The sequence below is a fragment of the Eumetopias jubatus genome, unplaced genomic scaffold (assembly GCF_037043125.1).
Source record: "Eumetopias jubatus isolate StellerSeaLion01/CBP00866 unplaced genomic scaffold, mEumJub1_p1.0 scaffold_9, whole genome shotgun sequence".
In the NCBI taxonomy this organism is placed as follows: domain Eukaryota; kingdom Metazoa; phylum Chordata; class Mammalia; order Carnivora; family Otariidae; genus Eumetopias; species Eumetopias jubatus.
The window spans coordinates 119,897,324-119,920,909 of NW_028274815.1; the positions used below are offsets into that span (position 1 = coordinate 119,897,324).

The following is a 23,586-nucleotide window of genomic DNA, read 5'->3' on the forward strand; positions in this document are numbered from 1 at the left end:
CGAAACCATATGTATTTGTTCCCTCTCTTTCGTAAAGGGAGTTCACTATGCACTGTACTGCCTTCACTCATTCCTTTTAAAAATAAATCTTGAGGGGCACCTGGGTGGCTCAGGCGTTAAGCGTCTGCCTTCGACTCAGGTCATGGTCCCAGGGTCCTGGGATCGCGCCCCGCATCGGGCTCCCTGCTCGGCGGGAAGCCCGCTTCTCCCTCTCCCACTCCCTCTGCTTGTGTTCCCTCTCTCACTGTGTGTCTCTCTCTGTCAAGTAAATAAATAAAATCTTTAGAAAAAAAGGAGTTTTTAAAAATAAATAAAAAATAAAAATAAATCTTGAAGATTTGTCCATGTTAGCATACATAAATGTAGTTCTTAAACTTACTTACGTTCATTTATATTTACTGTCTCTGTGTTCTGCTTATTCCTGCTTTCTCAGCTCAAGGATGGGTACTTTCACATATCTGAGACAATGGGTTTGTGTTGGAAGGCAACACACTTAATCTGATTTTGCCACTAGGCTGGTTCTCAATCTGGCCTAGAGGTGTTCACAGAAATTTTGAGAAAGGCTTATGGTCTTATCTCTTGCTAGAAGTGTTTATTCAGAGCCATCTATTATAATTAACTTGCTTTTTTCTCTCAAATTTACATGTTCCAGAACTGGAAGTGTAGAGTGCAGCTGCCCTAAACCTTTGTATCCCCCTAGCTGGGGGAAATCGGGTAGGGGAGAGCTTGCCTAATCCTTTTAGAGCTAAAACTGGGAGGGACGGGTGTCACATTATCTCCGCTCCTACCCCCATGGGCCAGAATTTAGTCATATACTCATACTAGATGACCTTGCGTGGGAGTTATACCACTAAAAGGAAGAGAGAATATACATATTGAGGATCAATTAGTCCTTTTCTCAGTCTTTGACGTCTCAGTGAGAGGGCGTAGTCCGTGGGAGTTAATAAATAAATAATAATTATTTAATAATAAATGTATTAAGACACTTTATTGTATTACAAAATATTACACACAGGCAAGTGCACAAATCCTAAGTGGACAGTTTGATGAATTTTCACAAAGTGAAAGTGCGTAGCAAGATCTCTGGTCAAGAAATTGATCGCTGTCAATAGCCCAGAGTTTGAATTTCCCTGACTGCCCGGCTAAGGGCGTCAAAACCCTGTGGAGGAGGAGCCAAGGGCGGTTGAAGGTGAGCTACCCAAAAAACGGGGTGTGGCCGGGCGAAAAGGCGGGCCCGGCGTAGTTTCGCGCCCCGTTCTGGAGGCCGGGAAGGGGCGGAGCCTGATGGTGTTACGATACAGGGGCGGGGCTTACTGGCCGACATCCCGGGGGGAGCGAAGGGGCGTGGCCAGATCGGATGGTGGGGCGAGGTTAAGCAAAGGCGGGACTTCGAGGCTAGCATGGGCGGGGCCTAGTGATCTCAAAGGCGGCCTGGGTCGCTAGGGGCGAGTCAAGCGAAAAGGGTGGCCAGGCGTAGCGAGGGGAGGAGGCTTTGGGGGTCTTTCGTCACATACGAGGCGGAGTCTCCTGCCGATGGTGCGGGTGCTACGGTGGGGGGCAGGGATTGGCGCCCTCTGGGCGGGCGCTGCGGCGAGGGGCGGGGTTAGCGCCGTCTGGGCGGACGCTGCGGCGAGGGGCGGGCACAGCGTACGCGCTCCAAGATGGCGGCGGCCGGTGCCGGTGGGCCGGTGGCGAATGTCTACCCGTTCCGCGATGCCCGGGCCGCGCCAGACCCAGTGCTGGAGGCCGGCCCGGGGGCACACGGGCCACTGCCGGTGCCACTCGTGCTGGACAACGGGTCGTTCCAGGCCCGCGCCGGCTGGGCATGCCCCGGGCCGGATCCAGGCCCCGAGCCGCGCCTGCAGTTCCGCGCTGTGTGCGCCCGCGGGCGTGGCGGGGCTCGGGGCGGGGCGGGCCCGCAGGTGGGAAACGCGCTGGGCAGCCTGGAGCCGCTGCGCTGGATGCTGCGCTCACCCTTCGACCGCAACGTACCGGTCAACCTGGAGCTGCAGGAGCTGCTGCTGGACTACAGCTTCCAGCACCTGGGTGTCTCCTCACAGGTGAGGCAGGGGGAGATGGGTTGGGCTTGAGGGAAGGGGTGAGGTCGCAGCTCCCCGCACTCTGCTCGCCGAGAGGACGTAGTCACTACAGTAGTTCTCGTTGTCATTTAGTCAGTCGAGTAAATCTTAAGTGCCCAACGTGTGTAAGCCCTGGGCTAGGCTCTTGGAGTACAGCAGTGAACAAAACAACGCTCCTTCTCTGTTGCAGCGTACATTCGGCATAGGTGCTCGTTTGTTATCAAATTCATTTATTAACTAATCTGTATTGAGCACCTGCTCTGTGTCAGGCACTTTTCTAGGCGTTTGGAATACATCCATGAATGTAACACAAAGTTTCCTGTGCTATGGACCTAGAATGAAAAGGCAGACAATAAACAATAGAATTAAGTAGTAGATTCTAAGGCGTGGTTAGGAGGAGAGGAGAGGATTACGTTTTTTCAGATGGTCAAGGTAAGACTCAGCAAGAAGGTGATGTCCTAGCAAGGATTGAAGGAGGTGATTGAGGGAATAAGCCATGTGAATGTCTGAGCAAATAGTATTCCAGAGGAACAGCCAGTGAAAAGGCCCTGAGCAGGAGTGTGCCCTAAGCCTAACTGAGGGCAGCCAGAGTAAGAGGAGAGTAGTCAGTGGAGGAGGAAGTCAGAGAGGTGATGAGGGAGCAAATCACATTTGGCTTTTACTTGAGTGAAATGAGAAGCCGTTGCAGGGTGTTGAGTGGAGCAGGGACATGACTTTTGTTCCGAAAGGATCACTATAGCTGCTGTATGAAGAATGGATTGGCATGGGTCATAGGGTAGAACCAGGAGACCCAGTAAGGAGGCTGTCGGAATAATCCAAGTGAGAGGTGGTGGTGACTTAGGTGAAGGAGGTCCAGGGAGGGGTATGTGGTAGAAGCAGTTGGATTCTGGAGGTACATTGAAGATAGAGCCAACATGATTTGCTGGCAGTTTGGATGGGGCTTGACTTAATAACCTTAAATTGACCCTACTTTCATATTTTCTAAAACAACCTCTAGTAAGGATGAGATGAATGTTTTACAGTTGCTTCCGGTCAGGTTTTTGATTGAAGACCAAAAGCAAATTCAGTCTTTACAGTAGGACTTTGGTTTCTTTTATGCTTTAAAAAGAGTATTCTTTTGTTACTCATCTGTTCTCCCTTTTCTTTCAAAGTAGGGCTGTGTTGATCATCCCATAGTTTTGACCGAAGCTGTGTGCAACCCACTGTATTCTCGGCAAATGATGTCTGAGCTTCTTTTTGAGTGCTATGGGATTCCTAAGGTTGCCTATGGAATAGACAGCCTTTTCAGCTTCTACCACAATAAGCCAAAGAACTTGATTTCCAGTGGGCTCATCATTTCCTCTGGATACCAGTGTACACATATTTTACCCATCTTAGAAGGGAGGTGAGTAGCACTGACAGCATTTGAGTGCTGTTTTGAGAAGCATTCGGGAAACATTTATTGGGTGCCCACTTGAAAGGTGAAGTGGAAAGAACAAGTATTGAACTATGAACTGGCCTCTGGGCTTGGCGCTGACATACTTCACTATGTGACTTCAGTTAAGTCAATTCACCTTCCATCCTTTGTGACCTCCTGGTAGGAGTTGCGGTAGATAGTCTTTGAGGTCCAGATCAATAATTCTAGAACTTTACTGTTTTGATTTATGACAAGATAGCTAACAGGTAGTAGGTGTTTCATAAAAATGTTTTGAATAAGTTATTTGAGTAATTTAAATGGTCTTTGTGTTCTGGAGTCACCTTTTTATTAATCATGATTGTTTAGACCTTTTTTTTTTCAGGTACAGTGCCTGGCACATAATATAGGTACATTTCCAAGTTGGATAAAAGGTGAGGGTAGTTTCTGTCATTTTTAAACCTGTTTTTTTTTTTTTAAGATTTTATTTATTTGATAGAGAGCACAAGCAGGGGGAGTGGGAGAGGGAGAAGCAGGCTCCCCACTGAGCAGGGAGCCCGACTTGGGGCTCGATTCTGGGACCCTTGGATCATGACCCGAGCTGAAAGCAGACGCTTAATCGACTGAGCCACCCAGGCACCCCTAAACGTGTTTTCATGTTATAGTTGGACTTTTATTGTCTGAGAAGAGACTAGGCCAACATCGTGCTCTCCTGAGGTTTCTTATTGCATAAAGAGGGCGTGTAAGTAAGGAGTGGAACCCTGGCTTTGGAGTTGAATGCCTGGGTTTGCAGCCCTGCTGAGGATGAGGTTATTTGCCTTCTTCACATAGCTTCTTAACTTGTAAAATTGGGAAAAACTGATTTTTTTCAGGGTTACCCTGAGGATGAAATGAGATAATGGTGATGGCATTTTGTGAACTATAGAAGAGTCTGAATGTTTAAGTCAAAATAAATGTTACTGAATTAATTGAGACCTAAAATGGTCATTTCTCTTGAAGTTTCTATAAAAACTTATGAAGATAATACTTCTTTTACACATTACCAAACACTCCTGATGTATGGAATTTTCTATTTTATGTAAGCAGAATATGTGGAAATTAAAAATAACATTATGTTATTTTTATAGCATATTGAGAGAAAAGTATTTTACCTGAAAGCTAAGAAATGATCACAGTGAGGGGCGCCTGGGTGGCTCAGTCGTTAAGTGTCTGCCTTCGGCTCGGGTCATGATCTCGGGGTCTTGGGATCAAGCCCCGCATCGGGCTCCCTGCTCCACGGGAAGCCTGCTTCTCCCTCTCTTGCTCCCCCTGCTTGTGTTTTCCTCTCTCTCTCTCTCTCTCTGTCAAATAAATAAAATCTAAAAAAAAAAAAAGAAAGAAATGATCACAGTGGAGCCTGTCCTGTTCTGTACTGGCATCTGCTGGTGAGGGGTGATATAGCAGTAACATTTCAATATGCAGCAAGATCCTAGTGCTCTGCTTCTCTTAATTTTTCACATTAAGAAAAATGTTATTCTGGTTCTCTTCCCCTTCGCATCATGTGAAAAGGGACCAGGTCCTTTTAGGAGATTACAGTAAGCCAGTATGTCTGTACTTAATGTGTATGCATCAGTAGAAGGGGAGTGTCTAGGGGAGGGGTTCTCAGACTCCAGCCTGTGCTATACTTACCTGGGAAACTTGTTAAAATGTGTATTCCCAGGCCTACCCCAAAGCAAATGAGTCCTGAGAATTGGCATGTTTAACATTTCCCCCAGCTAATTCTACAAGGACCACAGTTTGAGAAATTCCTGACAAGTGACATAAGGGTCTGAATTCGGAGCGCACAATCTTCCCATCAAACCTTGTTTCCTTCTGAGACTCTTGATGGAAGTTAGATGCCATGGATCTGGGTGTGGACTAGGGCTTCCTGCATAGTGTAAGAGGCTGAATCAAGGGAGCTTTAGAGTCCCTTCATCTGTAAAGTTTTCCTTTCCCTCACCGGGTCCATTTCTTCTTTGTTCATCTGAATTATTATCCTTCCCCCAAACTCCCCACGAAGTGTTCCCTGTTCTTTCTTCCATGTTGCCAAAGTGTCAGTGTTGTTTTCCATTCCTTGATTGTAGGTTAGATGCTAAAAACTGCAAACGCATCAATCTGGGAGGAAGCCAAGCAGCTGGCTACCTCCAGCGCCTCCTGCAGCTGAAGTATCCTGGGCACCTGGCAGCCATCACTCTCAGCCGCATGGAGGAGATCCTGCATGAACACAGCTACGTTGCTGACGATTATGTGGGCGGTAAAGAAGAGGGCGTTTGCCTGTGGCTGGGAGATGTTGGACCTGGGGCTGTTCCTCAAGTTGTTCCCGGGATGACTCTTTCGCTTTTCAGTATCCCCTCTTCCTTTCCATATAGATGTTAGGATTAGCTTGTTCATATCTACAAAAATGTTCTGTTGGGATTTTGATTGAAAGTATATGAAATCTGTGGATTAGATTGGATATGAAACAACTTTTTTTTAAAAGATTTTATTTATTTATTTGCCAGAGAGAGAGAATGAAAGAGAGATGGAGAGAGAGAGCAAGAGTATAGGCAGGGGGATGGCAGGCACCTTGCTGAGCAGGGAGCCTGATGCAGGACTAGATCCCAGGACCCCGGGATCATGACCTGAGCTGAAGGCAGATGCTCAACCGACTGAGCCCCCCCGGTGTCCCTGAAACAACAACATTTGAAATAAAAATCCAAATACAATACTAAATCAAGCTGTAATAGTAAATCTAGACTGGAGAGATGTGACATTTTGTACTATATGGAATCTTCTAATCCGTGAACGTAGTAGGTCTTTCCATTTACGTAGGTCCTTTATTGATTTCTTTCTTCAGCATTTTGTAGTTTTCAACATATCGATCCTGCACATGTTCTGTTAGATTTGTGCCTAAGTCTGTCTTTGCTTGTTTCATCTCAGTTTCCCCTTGCTCATTGTTAATTTATAGAAATGCAGTTAATTTTTATGCGTTGACCTCATATACTGGACCTTGCTAAATTTAGTTTAATTTTTTGTAGATTCCTTGGGAATTTCTGTGTAGACATGTCATCTGTGAATAGGGACAGTTTTATTTCTTCTTTTCCAATCTGTTTGCCTTTTTTTTCTTTGTCTTGCTTTATTTTACTGGTTGAGACTTCCAGTACAGTGTTGAATAGGAGTGGTAATAGTGGGCATCCTTGTCTTGTGCCCAGTTCCTCTTTTTGGGGTGGTGGGGGAATGTAGTTTTTCACTGTTAAGTATATGATGTCAGTGTGAAGTTTTTTGCAGATGTCCTTTATCAGGCTGAGGAAATTCCCTTCTGTTCCTAGTTTTACTGATCATTTTTATCATGAATGGATTTTGAATTTTGTGAAATGCATTTCCTCCACCAATTGATATGATCCTATGGTGTTTCTGCTTTGGACTATTCATATGGGAGATTATAACAATGGGTTTTGGATATTGAACTAGCCTTGATTGGGTGGGGTGATAGACCACACTTGTTCAGGTATATTAATCTTTTTATATGTTGCTTTATTTGAGTTGGTAATATTTTATGGGGTTTTATGTCTATATTCATGAGGGATGTTGATCTATAGTTTTCTTATATTTGTCTGGTCTTGGTATCATGGTGATGCTGGTCTTGTTAAATTAGTTGGAAAATGTTCCTCCTTTTTTTTTTTTTAATTAATTTGGTGGGGGAGGGGCAGAAGGAGAGAGAGAGAGAATCTTAAGGAGGCTCTGTGCTCACCTCTTGAGCCTGATGTGGTGCTTGATCTCACTACCCTGAGATCATGACCTGAGCCGAAACCAAGAGTCGGATGCTTGACTGACTGTGCCACCCAGGCGCCCCCCCCACCTTTTTCTACTTTCTGAAAAAGATTGTGTAGATAGTTGATACTTTTTTTCTTTAAATGTTTGATAGAATTCTCCAGTGGAACCATTTGAGCCTGGGGATTTCTTTTTCTGAAGACTTAACTATGGATTCAATTTAATAGATGTAGGACTATTTAGGTAATCTCATTGATGTCTTTTTATTATTTCCTTTGTTCTACTTGCTTTAGGTTTAGTTCTCTTTTTTCTACATTCTTAAGGTAGAAGTTCAGATTATTATGAGACCTTTTTTTTTTAAGATTTTATTTATTTGACAGAGAGAGACACAGCGAGAGAGGGAACACAAGTGGGGGAGAGGGAGAAGCAGGCTTCCCGCTGAGCAGGGAGCCTGATGCGGGGCTCAATCCCAGGACCCCGGGATCATGACCTGAGCCGAAGGCAGCTGCTTAACTACTGAGCCACCCAGGCGCCCCAAGACCATTCTTCTTTTTAAGCATTTAATGCTGCAAATTTCCTCAACATTACTTTATCTACCCTATAGATTTTGATATATCTTCATTTTTATTGAGTTCAGATATTTTCTAATTTCCCTCAAGGTGTCTTTTTATGAACCATTGATTATTTAGAAATGTGTTGTTTTATTGGGACTACATCAAAATAAAAAGCTTCTGTACAGTGAAGGAAACAGTCAACAAAACTAAAAGACAGCCTATGGAGTGGGAGAAGATACTTGCAAATGACACATCCAATGAAGGGTTAGTATCCAAAATATGTAAAGAACTGATACAACTCAACACCAAAAAAACAAATAATCCAATTAAAAATGGGCAGAAGGCATGAACAAGCATTTCTCCAAAGAAGACGTACAGATGGTCAAGAGACACATGAAAAGATGCTCAGCGTTACTCACCATCAAGGAAATGCAAATCAAAACTACAAGGAGATACCATCTCACACCTCTCAGAATGGCTAAAATCAAAAACATAGGAAACAGGTGTTGGCCAGGTTGTAGAGAAAAAGGAACCCTCTTATACTGTTGGTGGGAATGCAAACTGGTGCAACCACTCTGGAAAACAGTATGGGGGTTCCTTAAAAAGTTAAAAATAGGGGCATCTGGGTGGCTCAGTCGTTGAGAGTCTGCCTTCAGCTCAGTTCATGGTCCCAGGGTCCTGGTATCGAGCCCCACATCGGGCTCCCTGCTCCGAGGGAGGCCTGCTTCTCCCTCTCTCACTCCCCCTGCTTGTGTTCCCTCTCTCACTGTGTCTCTCTCTGTCAAATAAATAAATAAAATCTTAAAAAAAAAAAAGTTTAAAATAGAGCCACCAATGATTCAGTAATCACACTATAGGATATTTACCCCAAGAATACAAAAACACTAATTCAAAGGGATATATGTACCCTATGTTTATAGCAGCATTATTCACAATAGCTGAATTATGGAAGCAGCCCAAGTGTCCATTGATAGATGAATGGGTAAAGAAGATGTGGTGTGTATATATATACACAAAGGAGTGTTATTGGCCATAAAAATGAATGAAATCTTGTCATCTGCAATGACATGCATTGAGCTAGAGTATTATGCCAACGGAAATAAGTCAGAGAAAGACAAATCATATGATTTCACTCATGTAGAATTTAAGAAACAAATGAACAAAGGGGGAAGAAAAGAGCGAGGCAAACCAAGAAACAGACTCTTAACCATCAAGAACAAATGGATGGTTACCAGAGGGCAGGAAGGTGGGGGGATGGGTGAAATAGGTGATGGGGATTAAGGAGCACACTTGTGATGAGCACTGGATGATGTATGGAATTGTTGAATTGCTATAATGTATGCCTGAAACTAACGCTATATGTTAACTATACTGGAATTAAAATAAAAACTTAATTAAAAAATAAAACCTTCAGGTTTTAAGGGTTAAATCTAACTTTATATTTTAATGAATAGTTGATGTAGAAAGCTGAAAGTTAAAAAAAGAAAGGTGTTGGGGCGCCTGGGTGGCTCAGTCAGTTAAGCGTCTGCCTTTGGCCCAGGTCATGATCCCAGAGTCCTGGGATCGAGCCTCGCATCGGGCTCCCTGCTCAGCGGGGAGTCTGCTTCTCCCTCTGCCTGCAGATACCCCCTGCTTGTGCTCTCTCTCTCTCTCTCTCTGACAAATAAATAAAACCTTAAAAAAAATTTTTTTTTTAAAGATTTCATCCATTTATTTGAGAGAGAGAAGGAGAGGGAGAGGGGCGCCTGGGTGGCTCAGTCGGCTAAGTGTCTGCCTTCGGCTCAGGTCATGATCCCAGGGTCCTGGGATCGAGCCCCGCATCGGGCTCCCTGCTCAGCGGGAAGCCTGCTTCTCCCTCTCCCACTCCTCCTGCTTGTGTTCCCTCTCTCACACTCTCTCTCTGTCAAATAAATAAATAAAATCTTAAAAAAAAAATAAAGGGAGAAGGAGAAGCAGGCTCCCAGCCAAGCAGGGAGCCCCACATGGGGCTCGATCCCAGGATCGTCCCCGGGATCATGACTTGAGCCGAAGGCTCAACCAACTGAGCCACCCAGGCACCCCTAGAAAGGTGTTCTTTTATAGCCAAGTACTTGGAGATACTTCTATTGTATTTCTATGACTTACTTCTAGTTTAATTTCGTTATGTCAGAAAACTTTGTGTGATATCATTGGAGCTTGTGAAGGTTTGTTTTATGACCCGGGCATGATCTGCTTTGGCATATGTTCCATTTATACTTGAAAAGAACATGGACTCTGCTGTTGGGTGGAGTATTCTGTGTGTTGTTTAGGTTCACTGGTTGATGGTGGTGGTCAGTTCTTCTATGTCCCTGTTCCTTTTCCATGCTCTAGCTCTGTTGATTATTAAGAGTTTTGAAATCTTAAGGGATAATGGTAAATTTTTTTTAAATTTTTTATTGTTATGTTAATCACCATACATTACATCATTAGTTCTTGATGTAGTGTTCCATGATTCATTGTTTGTGCATAACACCCAGTGCTCCACACAGAACGTGCCCTCCTTAATACCCATCACCAGGCTAACGCATCCCCCCACCTCCCTCCCCTCTAGAACCCTCAGTTTGTTTTTCAGAGTCCATCGTCTCTCATGGTTCCTCTCCCCCTCCGACTTACTCCCCTTCATTCTTCCCCTCCTGCTATCTTCTTTTTCTTTTTTCTTAACATATCTTGCATTATTTGTTTCAGAAGTACAGATCTGTGATTCAACAGTCTTGCACAATTCACAGCGCTCACCATAGCACATACCCTCCCCAATGTCTATCACCCAGCCACCCCATCCCTCCCACCCCCCACCACTCAGCAACACTCAGTTTGTTTCCTGAGATTAAGAATTCCTCCTATCAGTGAGGTCATATGATACATGTCTTTCTCTGATTGACTTATTTCACTCAGCATAACACCCTCCAGTTCCATCCACGTCATTGCAAATGGCAAGCTCTCATTCCTTTTGATGGCTGCATAATATTCCATTGTGTATATATGATAATGGTAAATTTTTATTCCTCCTTTCATAGCTGTCGGTTTTTGCTTTAAAGTATCTAAAGCACTTTTGTTAGATAACCTAGAATTCTTAGGTTATCTTGACGAGTTGACTTTTTATCATTATACAGTATCTCTTTTTATCCCTTGTAATTTTCTTGGCTTTGATGTCTACTTGGACATTAATACAGTCACTCCTATTTTCTTTTGCTGAGTGCTTGCATGGAATAGTTTTTCCTCCTTTTAATCTACTTATTATATTCAAAGTGAGTTTCTTAATAGTTGTTTATTCATTTATTTTTTATCCACTGTGTCAGCCTCTGTGTTTTAACTAGTCTGGTAAGACCGTTTAAAATTAATTATTCATATGTTGGATTTAGTTCTACCATTTTATTATTTGTTGTCTGTTATTCTCTTTGTTCCTGTTTCTCCTGCCTTCTTTTGGGTTATTTGAATATTTAAAAAATTTGTTTCAGTATTGGTATTTTAATTTATTGTGTTTTTACTATATCTTTCTGTGTTGTTTTTTTAGTGGTTTCCCTGAGGTTATAATCAATAGATTTTTCGCACTGTTTTTAGAATCTCTCTTTTACTACTTCATTTGGAATGTGGCAATGTTAGCACCCCAGAGGCTCCTTCATCCTTTCTCCTTTATGCTGGGTTGTCTTATGTACCATATGTACATATGTTGGAAACCCAACAGACATTGTGATGGTTTTACTTGGAATTGTCAAACATATTTTAAAGAACTCAGGCGGTTAGTCTATCACATTGAACCAGATGTTCATCTTTTCTTTTGCTCTTCCTTCTTTCCTGATATTCTGAGTTTCCTTCTGCTATCATGTCTGTCAGGCGAACTTTACTTAGCAGTTCTTTGAGACCAGATCTGTGGGCATTATGTCCAGGTGGTACAGCTGCATTTTGTCGACTGGGTGGAGTCAGAGATTGGGTGGATTGTGCTTTCTCCATCTTAACCTGGATCTGGAACCCTGGTATTGACTTTCTAATTTTCTGTGCTAATAGTGTTTTCCATTTCATAACTTCCAAAATTATTTCTCTGAAGAACTGCAGAAATGGCGGTGCCCTGATTATTACGAAAACAACGTCCACAAGATGCAGCTCCCGTTTTCCAGCAAGCTCCTCGGCAGCACTCTGGGCTCGGAGGAGAAGCAGGAACGGCGGCAGCAGCAGCTGCGGCGCCTGCAGGAGCTCAATGCCCGCCGGCGGGAGGAGAAGCTGCAGCTGGACCAGGAGCGTCTGGACAGACTGCTCTACGTGCAGGTACGTGCGCATCCCGGCAGGGGGCTCTGGCCTTTGCGCAAGGCAGTCCCAGAAAGGTTTCTTCCTACATCTTCCTCGGCCAGGAAATGCAGTGCCTGTCTGAGTCCCTCTTGGGCTCAAGAAGGAGTTGAGAGTGCTCAGTGTGGAGCTCCTCAGCACAGAGGACCTGTACCGTGCACAGAGCATCAGGTGTCTCTGACAGAGCTGTGGACTTTGGCTTCCCTCATTCACTTTGGCCTTATCATCTCCTTTGTTTTATAACTTTTTAATTGAAGTGTAACACACGTGCTACAAAGTGCACAGATCTCAAGTGTGTAGCTCGATGGATTTTCACAACATGTAACACCCCAGGTATCTGCCATCCAGAGCACTCCCAGCATCTCGGAAGTCTCCCGTGTGTCCCCTCTTAGCCAGTAACCTTCCCCCGTCTTCCCCACTCAAAAGGTGACGACGTTTCTGACACCTGGCACCATAGATTAGTTTTGCCTCCTCAGGTGGTGCTGAGACCGGGATACGATTTAGCCTAGAGACAGCTGGGGAGGAGGGCGGCGTGTGAACCACGAGTGGGAGGTGAGATTTTGTGGCGGGGCAGGCTAGGGGAGTTCTGGGAGCCCCCTCCTGCTGTAGTTTTTCTGTTTGGCTTCCAAGCTACTTCTCTTTCCTTCCTGTATATGACTGCACTGTCATCTTTGAAGATGAATTGCGACTGCTTGGGTTTCAGGAACTTCTAGAGGATGGCCAGATGGATCAGTTTCACAAAGCTCTGGTGGAACTGAACATGGACTCCCCGGAAGAGCTGCAGTCCTACATCCAGAAGCTCAGCTCGGCGGTGGAGCAGGCAAAGCAGAAAATCCTCCAAGCAGAAGTCACCCTCGAGGTGGATGTGGTGGATAGCAAGCCAGAGGTACCAAGACCTTGGGAGGAGGGTCCTGTACGGTCATTTAGCCTGTGGGTGGGAGGAGTGTCTGGAGAAGGCTGACATCAGAGATGTGACCACACTTGGGAAGGCAGTGCGGTGAGTGCCGTCCACGGGGACAGGGGCAGGGCAGAGATGGCACTGACTTCGTGCTGACCTGATGGCTTTTATCCCGTAGACCTCTGGCCTCCCTGGGACGGGGAACTGTGCTTGTAGAGTAGAACATTCACGCACCTGCCGTGTGGTGCCATCTTGGAATCTCAGCATTCTCTTTCGATGGTTATTTGCAGTTAGTCACACACTCCTTTCTACTTTTGTCTGCTATTTTTTTAATACATTGTGGTTGATGTTTCACTTCCTTTCCATCTTCATGTCCCCTAAGGACAGGGATCATGCTTCAGGATAGTTGATGGATTTTTTACAGCAACTAGCAGACGTGCTTAATAAAATATCCACGGGTTGATTTAAGATCAGCCTTTTATGACTAAAACTAATTGAATAAGCTCTTTGGTGTTCTCTGTCTCTCCTTTTTGTTTCCACACCAGTGGACTGTTTGTAAGTGTTGATGTGGCGTAAAGGCAGGTGGCAGGGCTGAGTTAGGGCCCTGGTGATGCACACCCTCACACTGGGCGCTGCACACCTGTACTCATGAGTTGGCTCGCCTGGCTTTAGAACTGGAAGAAAGTGTTAATAAAAGTGTGTGCATTGTTCCCGAATCTGTCTGCTCTGGAGTTCTAAGACAAAGGACTTGTTCATTGCCTTGTGACACTTCTAGGCCAGGATTAACCAATCTAGTGTGGTGGCTTTTTGTTTTTCAATCAACTTTCTTTAAATTCTAAAACCTATACATTTATTTTTATTTATTTATTTATTTTTTTCTGTAGGTGGCTATGCCTCTAATAGTGAAAGATACATGTTCATCCTCACCGTTTTGAGGAGATGGGTTCTTTTTTTTTTTTTTAATTTTATTATGTTAGTCACCATAACTTACATCATTAGTTTTTGATGTAGTGTTCCATGATTCATTTAAAACCTATACTTTTAGAAAGAAACAGTCCCATGGAAAAATCCAGTTTGGTGCTGGGCGTGGTGTGGCTGCTTGCCACTGACTTAAGATGCGTCTTTGGCTTGGCAGGAGGCCTGTTCTTGCTCTGGCTCTCAGCTAGAGCCTCACTCACATGCTTGCTGTGCTCAGCCTCCATCTCCAGCTCTCCCGCAGCTGAGACTCCCAGAGGCCAGGAACCGGCCAGGGCATGCGTGTCAGAGCAGACCCCGAGTCAGGCTTCCTGCACGTGGTTTCCGGGATGGCTGAGGTGGGGGCGAGGGGCCTTGACTGCTGTCTTAACTCTGGTGTGGTGTCCCAGGTCAGCCTCACAGAGCCGGTGTGCCTTTCCTTGCTCACCTCTCCCAGTTTCCCGGCTGTGCATCGGATCTCTGCTGTTTACTGGGATCCAGACCCGTGTTTGGGTCTTGAGTCAAAACCTTTATTCACCTGTGTTCAGTTTTCATTGTGCTTAATGCGCCATTAGGACATCAGCATCTTTATACCAAAGATGTGCCGCTAAGCCACGGGCAGGCGAGGGATTTCAGATTTAAAAAGAAAAGCCCAAATGACTGTAAAATGTGATTCCTGAGCAGTAGAGGAGCTAGATTTTCCTTCCCTTTGTTTATTTTTCTGTATTTGTTACAGGCTGTGATTCAGCCACTCCATACATTTAGCAGGTACTTATTAAGTCCCTACTTCGTTCTGTGCTCTGGGGATATGTATTCTCTGGGCTTGGGGAGATTTTGAAATGTTGGACTTCCAGTAGTTTCTCTATATGCAGTGATGAGTTGATCTGTCCCGAAAGCATTGAGGGTGTCAGCATTTATTGAGGGTGATTATTAGTGATTAGGGTTGGTTACAGTAACTTTCATGGGATAAATGTGACCACAACACTGGCCGGCTAGTTCTACCTTTCAAAAAGTATTTATAGTGTGTTTTCCAACTCTGTAGTTCATTTAGAATGGAGGGAATGGATTTATGTGGATCAAAGTTCGTATTGAAATGCAGTAATCGCTAAATTGGATTAATCTAGCAAAATTTTTAACTTACAGTGTTTCCTAAAGTCCATTTTTTTTTTCCCCACAGTCCAGGCCATTCCAGCCCTTGCTATTCTGCAAATATTGTGATGAAGATGTTGTAAAGGAGTAGGTTTTGTCAGCATTCCTGGGGAAGTATTTAGACTAGAGGATGTTGGCCTTCCGTCACTGTAAGCACAACAGTGGTGGTGGTGGGGGACATAGTTTTAGAGCACCATTACTTGTTGGAGAACACAATGAGCTTAATACAGAAAGTTCTCTTGCCTGATTAGCCAAGATCAGAGCTGGCCTCTGCTTGTTCTTTTTTTTTTTTTTTAAGATTTTATTTGTTTATTTGAGAGAGAGAATGAGCAAGGAAGTGGCAGAGGGAGAAGCAGGAGAAGCAAAGCAGACTCCCCGCTGAGCAGGGAGCCCGATGCGGGGCTCGGTCCCAGGACCCTGGGATCATGACCTGAGCCAAAGGCAGATGCTTAACGACTGAGCCACCCAGGTGCTCCTGGCCTCTGCTTGTTCTTATGCTGTTCAGTCAAGATTGTTCCAGGGAACCATGCTCCATCTCCTCTGATGTGCTTTGGCAAACTATCATTCTGTTTGGTTCCAAAAGAATGCCTATTTGTGTTCCTGAACGCCACACAATGCATGTGGAGGCTCTGGCAAACCATAGAGAGAGAGAAGCCAGCCATGGTAGAGGAATCTGTTCTCTATAGGATCTCTATAGCCCATTGTCTGCTTTGAAATTATTAGCTTTCTTTCTCTGTGAATCATACGATTTAGGATAAGTGAAGTATCTTTTTATCATTTTTAGTGAAGCTTAGAAGTTATCTTTCAGGTGACATGCGTCTGAGTACAGCTAGGTGAAGGTGGATGATGATGTTTTTGCTGTAGCTGAGGAAGCCTATTGAAACTCGAACATTTTACAGTCCTCTTTTCCAGGGAAATTGGAGGGTGTATCCCAGGGCTTACTACTCAGTGGTAGGTATGGTATGGTAGGGACTAATGATGCAATTAAGGTACCTTTCCTGCACTCCTTGGTGCCTAAAAAAATAAGGCTATTGGATCATACTTAGCTGACTAATGAGGCTTATGTAGTGTGATGGTAGATGTGTGTGGGAATTTAGATGAAGTTTTGAGAAAAGATTGGATATGTGCGCTGGGCCCTGAGAGGTGATACGATTTCAGTAGGTATCAAGTGAGGAGGGAAGGACATTATGGATTGAGACGTTTAGATGCAAAGCAGCACGCATGCAGGGAGCACTGTAGGTTGGGTGCGGAGTGCGGGAGATAGAGCAGGGGAGGGAGGTAGGGGCCGGCCTCTAAAGGTCTTTGTCAGTCAGCCTGGATATTATCTTTAGACAGAGTCCTCAAAGGATGTCCAGCAAGGAAATAATCCAAGGAGACTTGCTGTTAGGAAAAGAACTGGTGGCAGTTAGGATGATGGGTTTAGGGAGAGGTGAGGCTGGAAGTGGGAAGGCAGGATATAGATGTGTTGCGCAGTCCGGCGGAGAGCTGGTGGAGGGGGTGGGAGAGTAGCCATGGCAATGGGGGGGTGGAGGAGACGCTTCAGAGGTAGCTCCAAGGATTTGGGTGCCACTTAGGAGCAGTGGTGACAGCAGTGGCGGTGGCTGATAATAGAACGTGTGACATGTGCCAGACCCTGTACTGAGCATTTCCGTAAGTGTCATCTTGATTCTTTGCATACTGTCATATTTCCATTGGACAAATAAGGAAACTGGGGTTTAGGAGAGTGAAGGAATTTGCCCAGGGTTGCCCAGCTAGAGGTAGTGCAGCTGAGGATCAGACCCAAGTGATCCGATTGCAGATTCACTCTGGTCCCACTGAGGTCCCACGGAGGTGCTCCTGAAAGGCTGCGGCTGGAGGTAGTACCTTTGGTTTGAGCACCTTATCTTCGAAGTTTCTGTGGGACTTCAGATGCAATTTGCCAGGACCCAGCTGTGGAAGGAGCTAGAATCGCACGGGGAGTGGGAAAAGAAGGCTGCCTGGGGAAGACCTCTGCTTAGGGGTCCAGAAGCTGAGGAGAAGCCAGGGGAAGAGGCTGAGGAAGCGCAGAGGTGAGAGAGCAGCAGGGGTGGCGGGCTCAGCCTCGGCTGGGTGACGGCACGGGAGCGTGGGAGGGCGGGAGGACGGGTGAAGAGGTGGGGTGCAGGAGAAGTAGAAACACCTGAGGCGAGCTGCTGAGAACTGCCAGCGGTGACTAGAAAGGGGGCTGAAGAGAAGTGCTGGGAGGGGTGGCAGACGCCTGCTCTGGGCAGTGCGCAGGGGAGCTGAAGAGGACCACGGGCCCACCAGTGGCAGCCTGGCACTTTCTTTCTCCACTCTTGCCCACGCCCACGAGGAGCAAATTTTCACTTCACCTGTTGCCATGTGGAAAAGCACTCCAAACTTAGTAGCATAAAACAATGATCATTGTGTTGTGCTCATGAATTTGACGGGTCAGGAATACAGGCAGAGCGTAGCAGGGATCTCTGCTCTGTGATGCCTGGGGCCTCCGCTGGGAAGACTTGGACATCTGGGGACTGGGAGCCCTGGGTGGTTTTTCACTTTGCTAACATCTGAGCCGGGATGACTCAGAGGCCATGCTTAGCAAGATGGTGGACCCGAGCACCCACACGTGGCCTGTCCATGTGCCTTGGGCTTCTCAGCTTGGCAACTGGCTTCCAGGAGGGAGCTTCCCGAGGGAGAGTAGCCAGAGAGCCAGTGTTTCAAGAGGTCAAGGTAAAGGGAACTGTGTGGCCTTGTATGACCTCGCATTGGAAGTCACATGACGCCGCTTGCCCCGTACTCTATTGGTTGGAGTCCCACAGGTCCCTGCTAAGATTCAAGGGGAGGAAATAAACCACACCTCAGAAGCCCCTTGAGGAAGAGCATGTTGGATGGAAGATATCGTTGTGACTGTTTTTGAAAAATACAATCTACCCCAGAGCAGAAGTGGAAAGAGCATTGGGTGGCACCCTTTAGGATTTGAGAGTGGTTGTTGGTAGAGCAGGTAGAGTTGGGCTGGAGGGTGGCATTTACGACTGGGCTCCAGGGCGGGTAGAGGAAGGTGGGAATGCACAAGGGGGGTCGTCACTGGGGGGGTCAGAGAGGTTAGAGGAGTGGAGGTTGGGATGCAGATGAGGAAGAGGGAGGTGTGCGGAGTAGAGCAGAAGGTAGGAGAGAACTCCACGGAGCCCAAGGCTTACCTTTACTCATTATTATTTGGGGGAAGGACCCACAAGTTTGGCCTGTAGTTATTATTTTATTTTATGTATTTATTTTTTTAAGATTTTATTTATTTGACAGAGAGATAGCGAGAGCAGAAACACAAGCAGGGGGAGTGGGAAAGGGAGAAGCAGGCTTCCTGCAGAGCAGGGAGCCCGATGTGGGACTCGATCCCAGGACCCTGGGATCATGACCTGAGCCGAAGGCAGACGCTCAAGACTGAGCCACCCAGGCGCCCTGGCCTGTAGTTATTTTAAATACACAGGGGACATTTGTGTGCCACCAGCCTGGTATTGTAACAGTTATCTAAGGGGCCAAAATGAGTGCCTAGTTGGAAGAAGTGTTCAGTTCTCACCCCACCACTGCCCTAGGGGTGCGCCCTACTTACAGAGGAGGAAGTGGGCTCAGACTGTGCCATTCAGAGCTGGACCGATGTGACCCTTAAGCCTTGCCTCTTTCCGTAACACCGCACCTCTCCTGGTTGCTTGTCGTCCTGGATGACAAACCACCAAATGAGAGAGAATTTTTGCGATCTGTTTCTGATGCTCTCTTGGGACCCCAGAGTTTAGTGCCAAGCCAGAACAGGCACAGGCATTCCCGGGGTTGGGCCTTCTTTCTGGGAGATGAGAGTCTTCCAGATTAGAAACCTCACACCTCCAGGGGAGCATTCCTTCTCATGAGCTCTGCGGCCCCTGCCGGGGCAGAGAAGCCTGTCACTTCATTCAGCTGGCCTTGCTGCCCCTTGTAGATCTTTTGTTCTCTTCTTGTTCACATTGACCTCAGGGAGCTCTTTTCCGTACTTGCAGAGCCCAGTTGTCCTGCCGCACTCAGACTCACGATGTATAGAATTTCAGCTTGAGGCAGCGCAAAGACTTTGGAGCTAAGCCATCTGTCTTGGGCCAGGTTTCTACCACTTACTAGTGTGATGTGATCTTGGGCAAGTCTTGGTCCCCTGCTGAGCCCATTTCCTCCCCCGTGAAGCTCAGGAGTCATCTCTGCAGGGAGGATTGTGGAGGAGCGGGTTGCCTGCTCCTGAATTGGGTTTAGTATTCTGATGGCTCTCACCTCCTTCCCTGAGAACAAGGTCCTTGGATTCTTACCTCCCAGCCCAACCTCTTTCCTCCTTAAATTACCTCTTTCCAGACCAGTCCCTCTCTTCCTGTTCTCTAGTCTCTGAGGAAGAAATGTTCCTCATCCTTTCCAGGGTTTACACTTTCCTTAAATTTATGATTTGTGTAGAGGTAGAATCCTCTATATTGAACAGAATTTAGGATATGTTGTTCCCCATTCTATAAGCCATATATGCATGTGACTGTTCTGGTGTGTGTGTGCCAGAGGAGTGTTGAAGGGCACTGCCTTGTTTAAGAGTGAGTTTGAGTGCCTGGGTGGCTCAGTCGGTTGAGCATCCAACTCTGTTTCAGCTCAGGTCATGATCTCAGGGTCCTGAGATTGAGCCCTGCATCGGGCTCCACACTGAGCATGGAGCTTGCTTGGGATTCTTTCTCTCTCTCTCTCTCTCTCTCTCCCTCTGCCTCTCCTGACTCGTGTGCGGTCTCTCTCTCTCTCTCTAAAAATAAAAATAAAAAAACCTTTAAAAAAAAAGAGGAAGTTTGAATGCTAATTTGCATTGGCAGTATATGTGGCTATGTTCTAGAGATTGTATTTAAGTGCTTTGGTAGTTTATATATGTCACAGACTCCAAGGGTAAGGCCAGACTCAGAGGATACACACTCCACGCTGGGACCTCCCCTCGGGCATGCCAGGTGGATAGTACTGAGTCAGCTGTGTCCTCCCAAGACGCCTTCTCATAAGACAGTCCTTTCTCCGGCAGCTGGCATTGTTAGAGCGGTCTTACCTAGAATTTCTTCCTGTAACTTCTTCCCCTTGAGTCCAAAAGGTTAAACTCCTCTGCCTTTCACATGGCAGAATGACAGATGGCTAGAATGTCACCTAGAACCACACCACCCCCTGCTCAAATTCTTTTGTCCAGGTCAAAATTACAACATACCCTAAGCCCTCTACTGGGAGTGGTGCCATTGTATGTAGGCTCTCCCAGGTTCGCTGTGGCTGAAGAGGAAAGCCCGTTCTGCGGGGCACCACAGTCCTGAAGCTCTCTGCTGCCTCGGGAGCTCTTAGTCACATCTCCAGCCCAGTGGACCAGCCGATAAGGGACTACTTATTAAAGCCCATTAGTGTTGGCACTTGGATTTATTAATCGTTAAGAGATTTATTTAATTTTGCTGGTGTCTGGGCCACCCAGTAGGATACAACTCTTGCTCTCTCTCCCGCAGAGTTGCATGTGTGGTCTCGTGCCTAACGCAGACAGCATGAACCCCCCACCCCCAACTCCGGGCCCGCCAGAAGGCTTCAGAGAGGAGATGGGAGTTGTTGAGGTTTGTGTGAGGGAAGGGACAGGAGCAAAGCCTGTGCCTGGCTTTTTAGGCTTTTAATCCTTGTGTTCATGTGTCTTCTTCTTTTTAATTGTTTAGAAAATTTTTCATAGTTTTTATATAAACTTCTAGGACATTGAGCAAAATACCAATTCTTGTTCGTGACTGTGAACTGTTAGAGTGAAGGCCTCCTGAAGTTACAGGTGCTGTTTTGTTCTGTTTCTTCTGTTCTTAGACCCCTGACCTGGAGCAGCTAGAGCCGTCTCTGGAAGATGTGGAAAGCATCAATGATTTTGAACCCTTGTTTTCAGAGGAAACCCCTGAAGTGGAGAAGCCAGTCACCACTGTCCAGGTTGGGCCCCTGTAGCCTGCACCATGCTTCTGCTTTGAAACCTTTGACATAAAAGACCGGTCTGCCCTAGTTTGCTTCTTTGGGAATATTTTTGCAAAAAGAAAAAAAATTCCAGTTGTATTTTCTAGAAAGGTGGGGTGCTAAGGAACTAACACTAAAACATCTGAAGTCAGGGCTTTTCCTACTGATTGATTGAGGTTCCAGCATTAAGGTTGTGAACCTGTGGGAAACAGTCTGCCTTGGTAGAAATGTTTAGGCAAGTAATTGAGGACTTTAGACCTGAAGCCTAGCTTTAGTGGTTTCATTTAAATTTAAGCCAGTGTAATTGTGCTTAATCCTCATTTGGGCCTATGTATCTGTCAGGGCAAATGGCCACCAGACATACTGACCTTAGTCTGGGGCTCACCTGGGAGAGCGCTTTCCCGGCCGCGCAGGCACCGGGCTGCTGAGCAGGGTGCTGGTAGGAGGCTTGGTTGGGCAGTACCAGGCCTTCCCGCTACCTCTCTTCATGAGCTCTTTCCCTGCAACGGCGGGGACCATTTTGTGATGCAAAGTTGAAGGTATTTGTAATACAGAGGTGGGAGAAAGGCAGGGAATGGAATTATCCTATCAGGAGAGTTGGGGAGAGGTTATTCTGGCAGGAACGAAAGACAGAAGCTATGTTGGCATAAGAAATACAGCTTGAGGGAACTGGCAACTGGAATGTTTGTCACTCTGGCCTAAAAATATCTTCTAAACCTTGGGTTTTTAAAGCCCGTGTTTAACTTGGCAGCCTATCATCAGCTGTTTGTCGGGACAGAAAGAATTCGAGCTCCAGAAATTATCTTCCAGCCGTCCCTCATAGGGGAGGAGCAGGCTGGGGTAGCAGAGACCCTTCAGTACATCCTGGACAGGTGAGACTGAACCTTCTTTTCCTTTGATTTTTCCAGAACCATTTCCTCAGATTTCGCACTGAGTAGTAGATGAGATGGTCGGGCATTTGAAAATCTGCCTCATGCCCTCCTTTTTATTGACTTGCTGTGCTCGGATGGTATTCTTTATCTCTCCCCAGCCCCGGCACATCACAGAGGCTTTGTAATTCTTTTCTAAAAATGTAAATGCTCAGTTGATTTGAGGAGCTTTAAAAAATTCTTTGACGTTTAAGCAGCATAACAATATATGTGCATTGGCTTTCATATAAACCTTGACATTATTGAAGACTGGTGATTTTTAAGTACCCTAAAAATGTGCAGAGCTTATAAAAGTTTTTTTCCTCCTTGCAGACATTTTATTTAAGAGTTTGCACTTCCATAAAATGCTCCTCCCCCATCCCATTTATACAGGCATTTTCCTGCAGTGTGAATTGTCCTAATTCAAGCCGGACAAGTGGAGAACATGATTTGTAGTTTTCTGGCTGCTGTTGGTTGAAACAGGATGAAAACTGGCACCTAGCAAGGAAGAAAAGCTACTGCGGCCACTGTGTATGAGTGGCTTTGAGCTTTGACTTAATGGGAAAGTGCTCAGACATGTGTAAGATAAAGCTGTTATTTAAGAAAAAAAGAAAAAAGGAAAAAAAAAACGCAGGTGGAAAGGTGGGCCAGCAGAAGGGAGGCAGGACTTTTTGGGGTGATAGAAATGTTCTGTTTCTTGATTGTGGTGATGGTTACTGGGGGGTATACATTTGTCAGACTTCATCAGAATGTTTGGAAATCAGTCCTCCATAAAGTCAGTTTTTCAAAAAGGTGTGTTAAAAGACACAAAATTTCTAATCTTACTAAGGAAATGAATTCTGTAAAGTCATAAGTGAAAAATGGAAGGGTTTTTTTTTTTTTTAATTTATTTTAGAGGGTAGGGAGGGGCAGAGGGAGAGGGAGAGAGAATCTCATGGAGCCCAGCGTGGGACTTGGTCTTACAACCCTGAGATCGTGACCTGAGTTGAAATCAAGAGTTGGTTACTTAACCGACTGAGCCACCCAGGTGTCCCTGGAAGTTTTTTTAAAAACACTCTTTGTGCAGATGTTTTCTGTTTTGTGCCAAGACCTTACATTTCTACATCAGCATTCTCCTTTGATCCTACGTTGGTAGGACTATGCCAAAAGGAACCTTCTCTCTCCTAGGTACTCAAAGGACGTTCAGGACCTGCTGGTTCAGAATGTTTTCCTCACCGGTGGAAACATGATGTACCCTGGGATGAAAGGTAGAATCGAGAAGGAACTGTTGGAGATGAGGCCCTTCCAGTCTGCTTTTAAGGTACTGCTTATTCACGTAACCAGCTCTGTTGTGTAAGATCATTAAGTATTTGTTTTCTGATTGCAAAAGTCATAAATACGGCATAGAGGAGGGCAATTACTTTCTAGTTCCATCATCCAGAAATATCTACTGTTAACATTTTTGGGGCTTTTCTTCTGGTCTTTGATATGTGTTGAATTTTTGAAGCAGAATGGAAATCATGTTTTATGTATTTCTCTGGGTTTTTTTTTTTTTTAACTGGAAAAAGACATGAATAATAAAATTCAGGGAATACAAGGAGTACACACTGAGAGTTGTCATTCTCTTTACCCGCCCCTCATTCTAAGG

At 45.6% G+C, this 23,586-nt stretch overlaps 1 protein-coding gene across 4 annotated transcripts in view; it reads left to right on the forward strand.

Moving 5' to 3' along the window:
* The first annotated feature begins 1,650 nt into the window (after positions 1-1,650).
* Positions 1,651-23,586, forward strand: part of ACTR5 (actin related protein 5) — a 29,791-nt gene continuing 7,855 nt past the window's right edge. For 2 of the 4 annotated variants that reach the window (XR_003612084.2, XM_028121954.1), the window contains exons 1-9: positions 1,651-2,060; positions 3,233-3,462; positions 5,574-5,743; positions 11,854-12,071; positions 12,793-12,975; positions 20,580-20,681; positions 20,914-21,030; positions 21,784-21,923; positions 23,127-23,259. Coding sequence is in view for 3 of the 4 variants with exons in the window: in XM_028121954.1 (XP_027977755.1) it covers positions 1,662-2,060; positions 3,233-3,462; positions 5,574-5,743; positions 11,854-12,071; positions 12,793-12,975; positions 20,580-20,681; positions 20,914-21,030; positions 21,784-21,923; positions 23,127-23,259 (1,692 nt within the window). In the remaining variant the exon portion in view is untranslated. Of the gene's footprint in view, positions 2,061-3,232; positions 3,463-5,573; positions 5,744-11,853; positions 12,072-12,792; positions 12,976-20,579; positions 20,682-20,913; positions 21,031-21,783; positions 21,924-23,126; positions 23,260-23,586 lie in introns of those variants that run through there. The other 2 variants (XM_088026771.1, XM_028121955.1) reach the window with 2 other exon arrangements.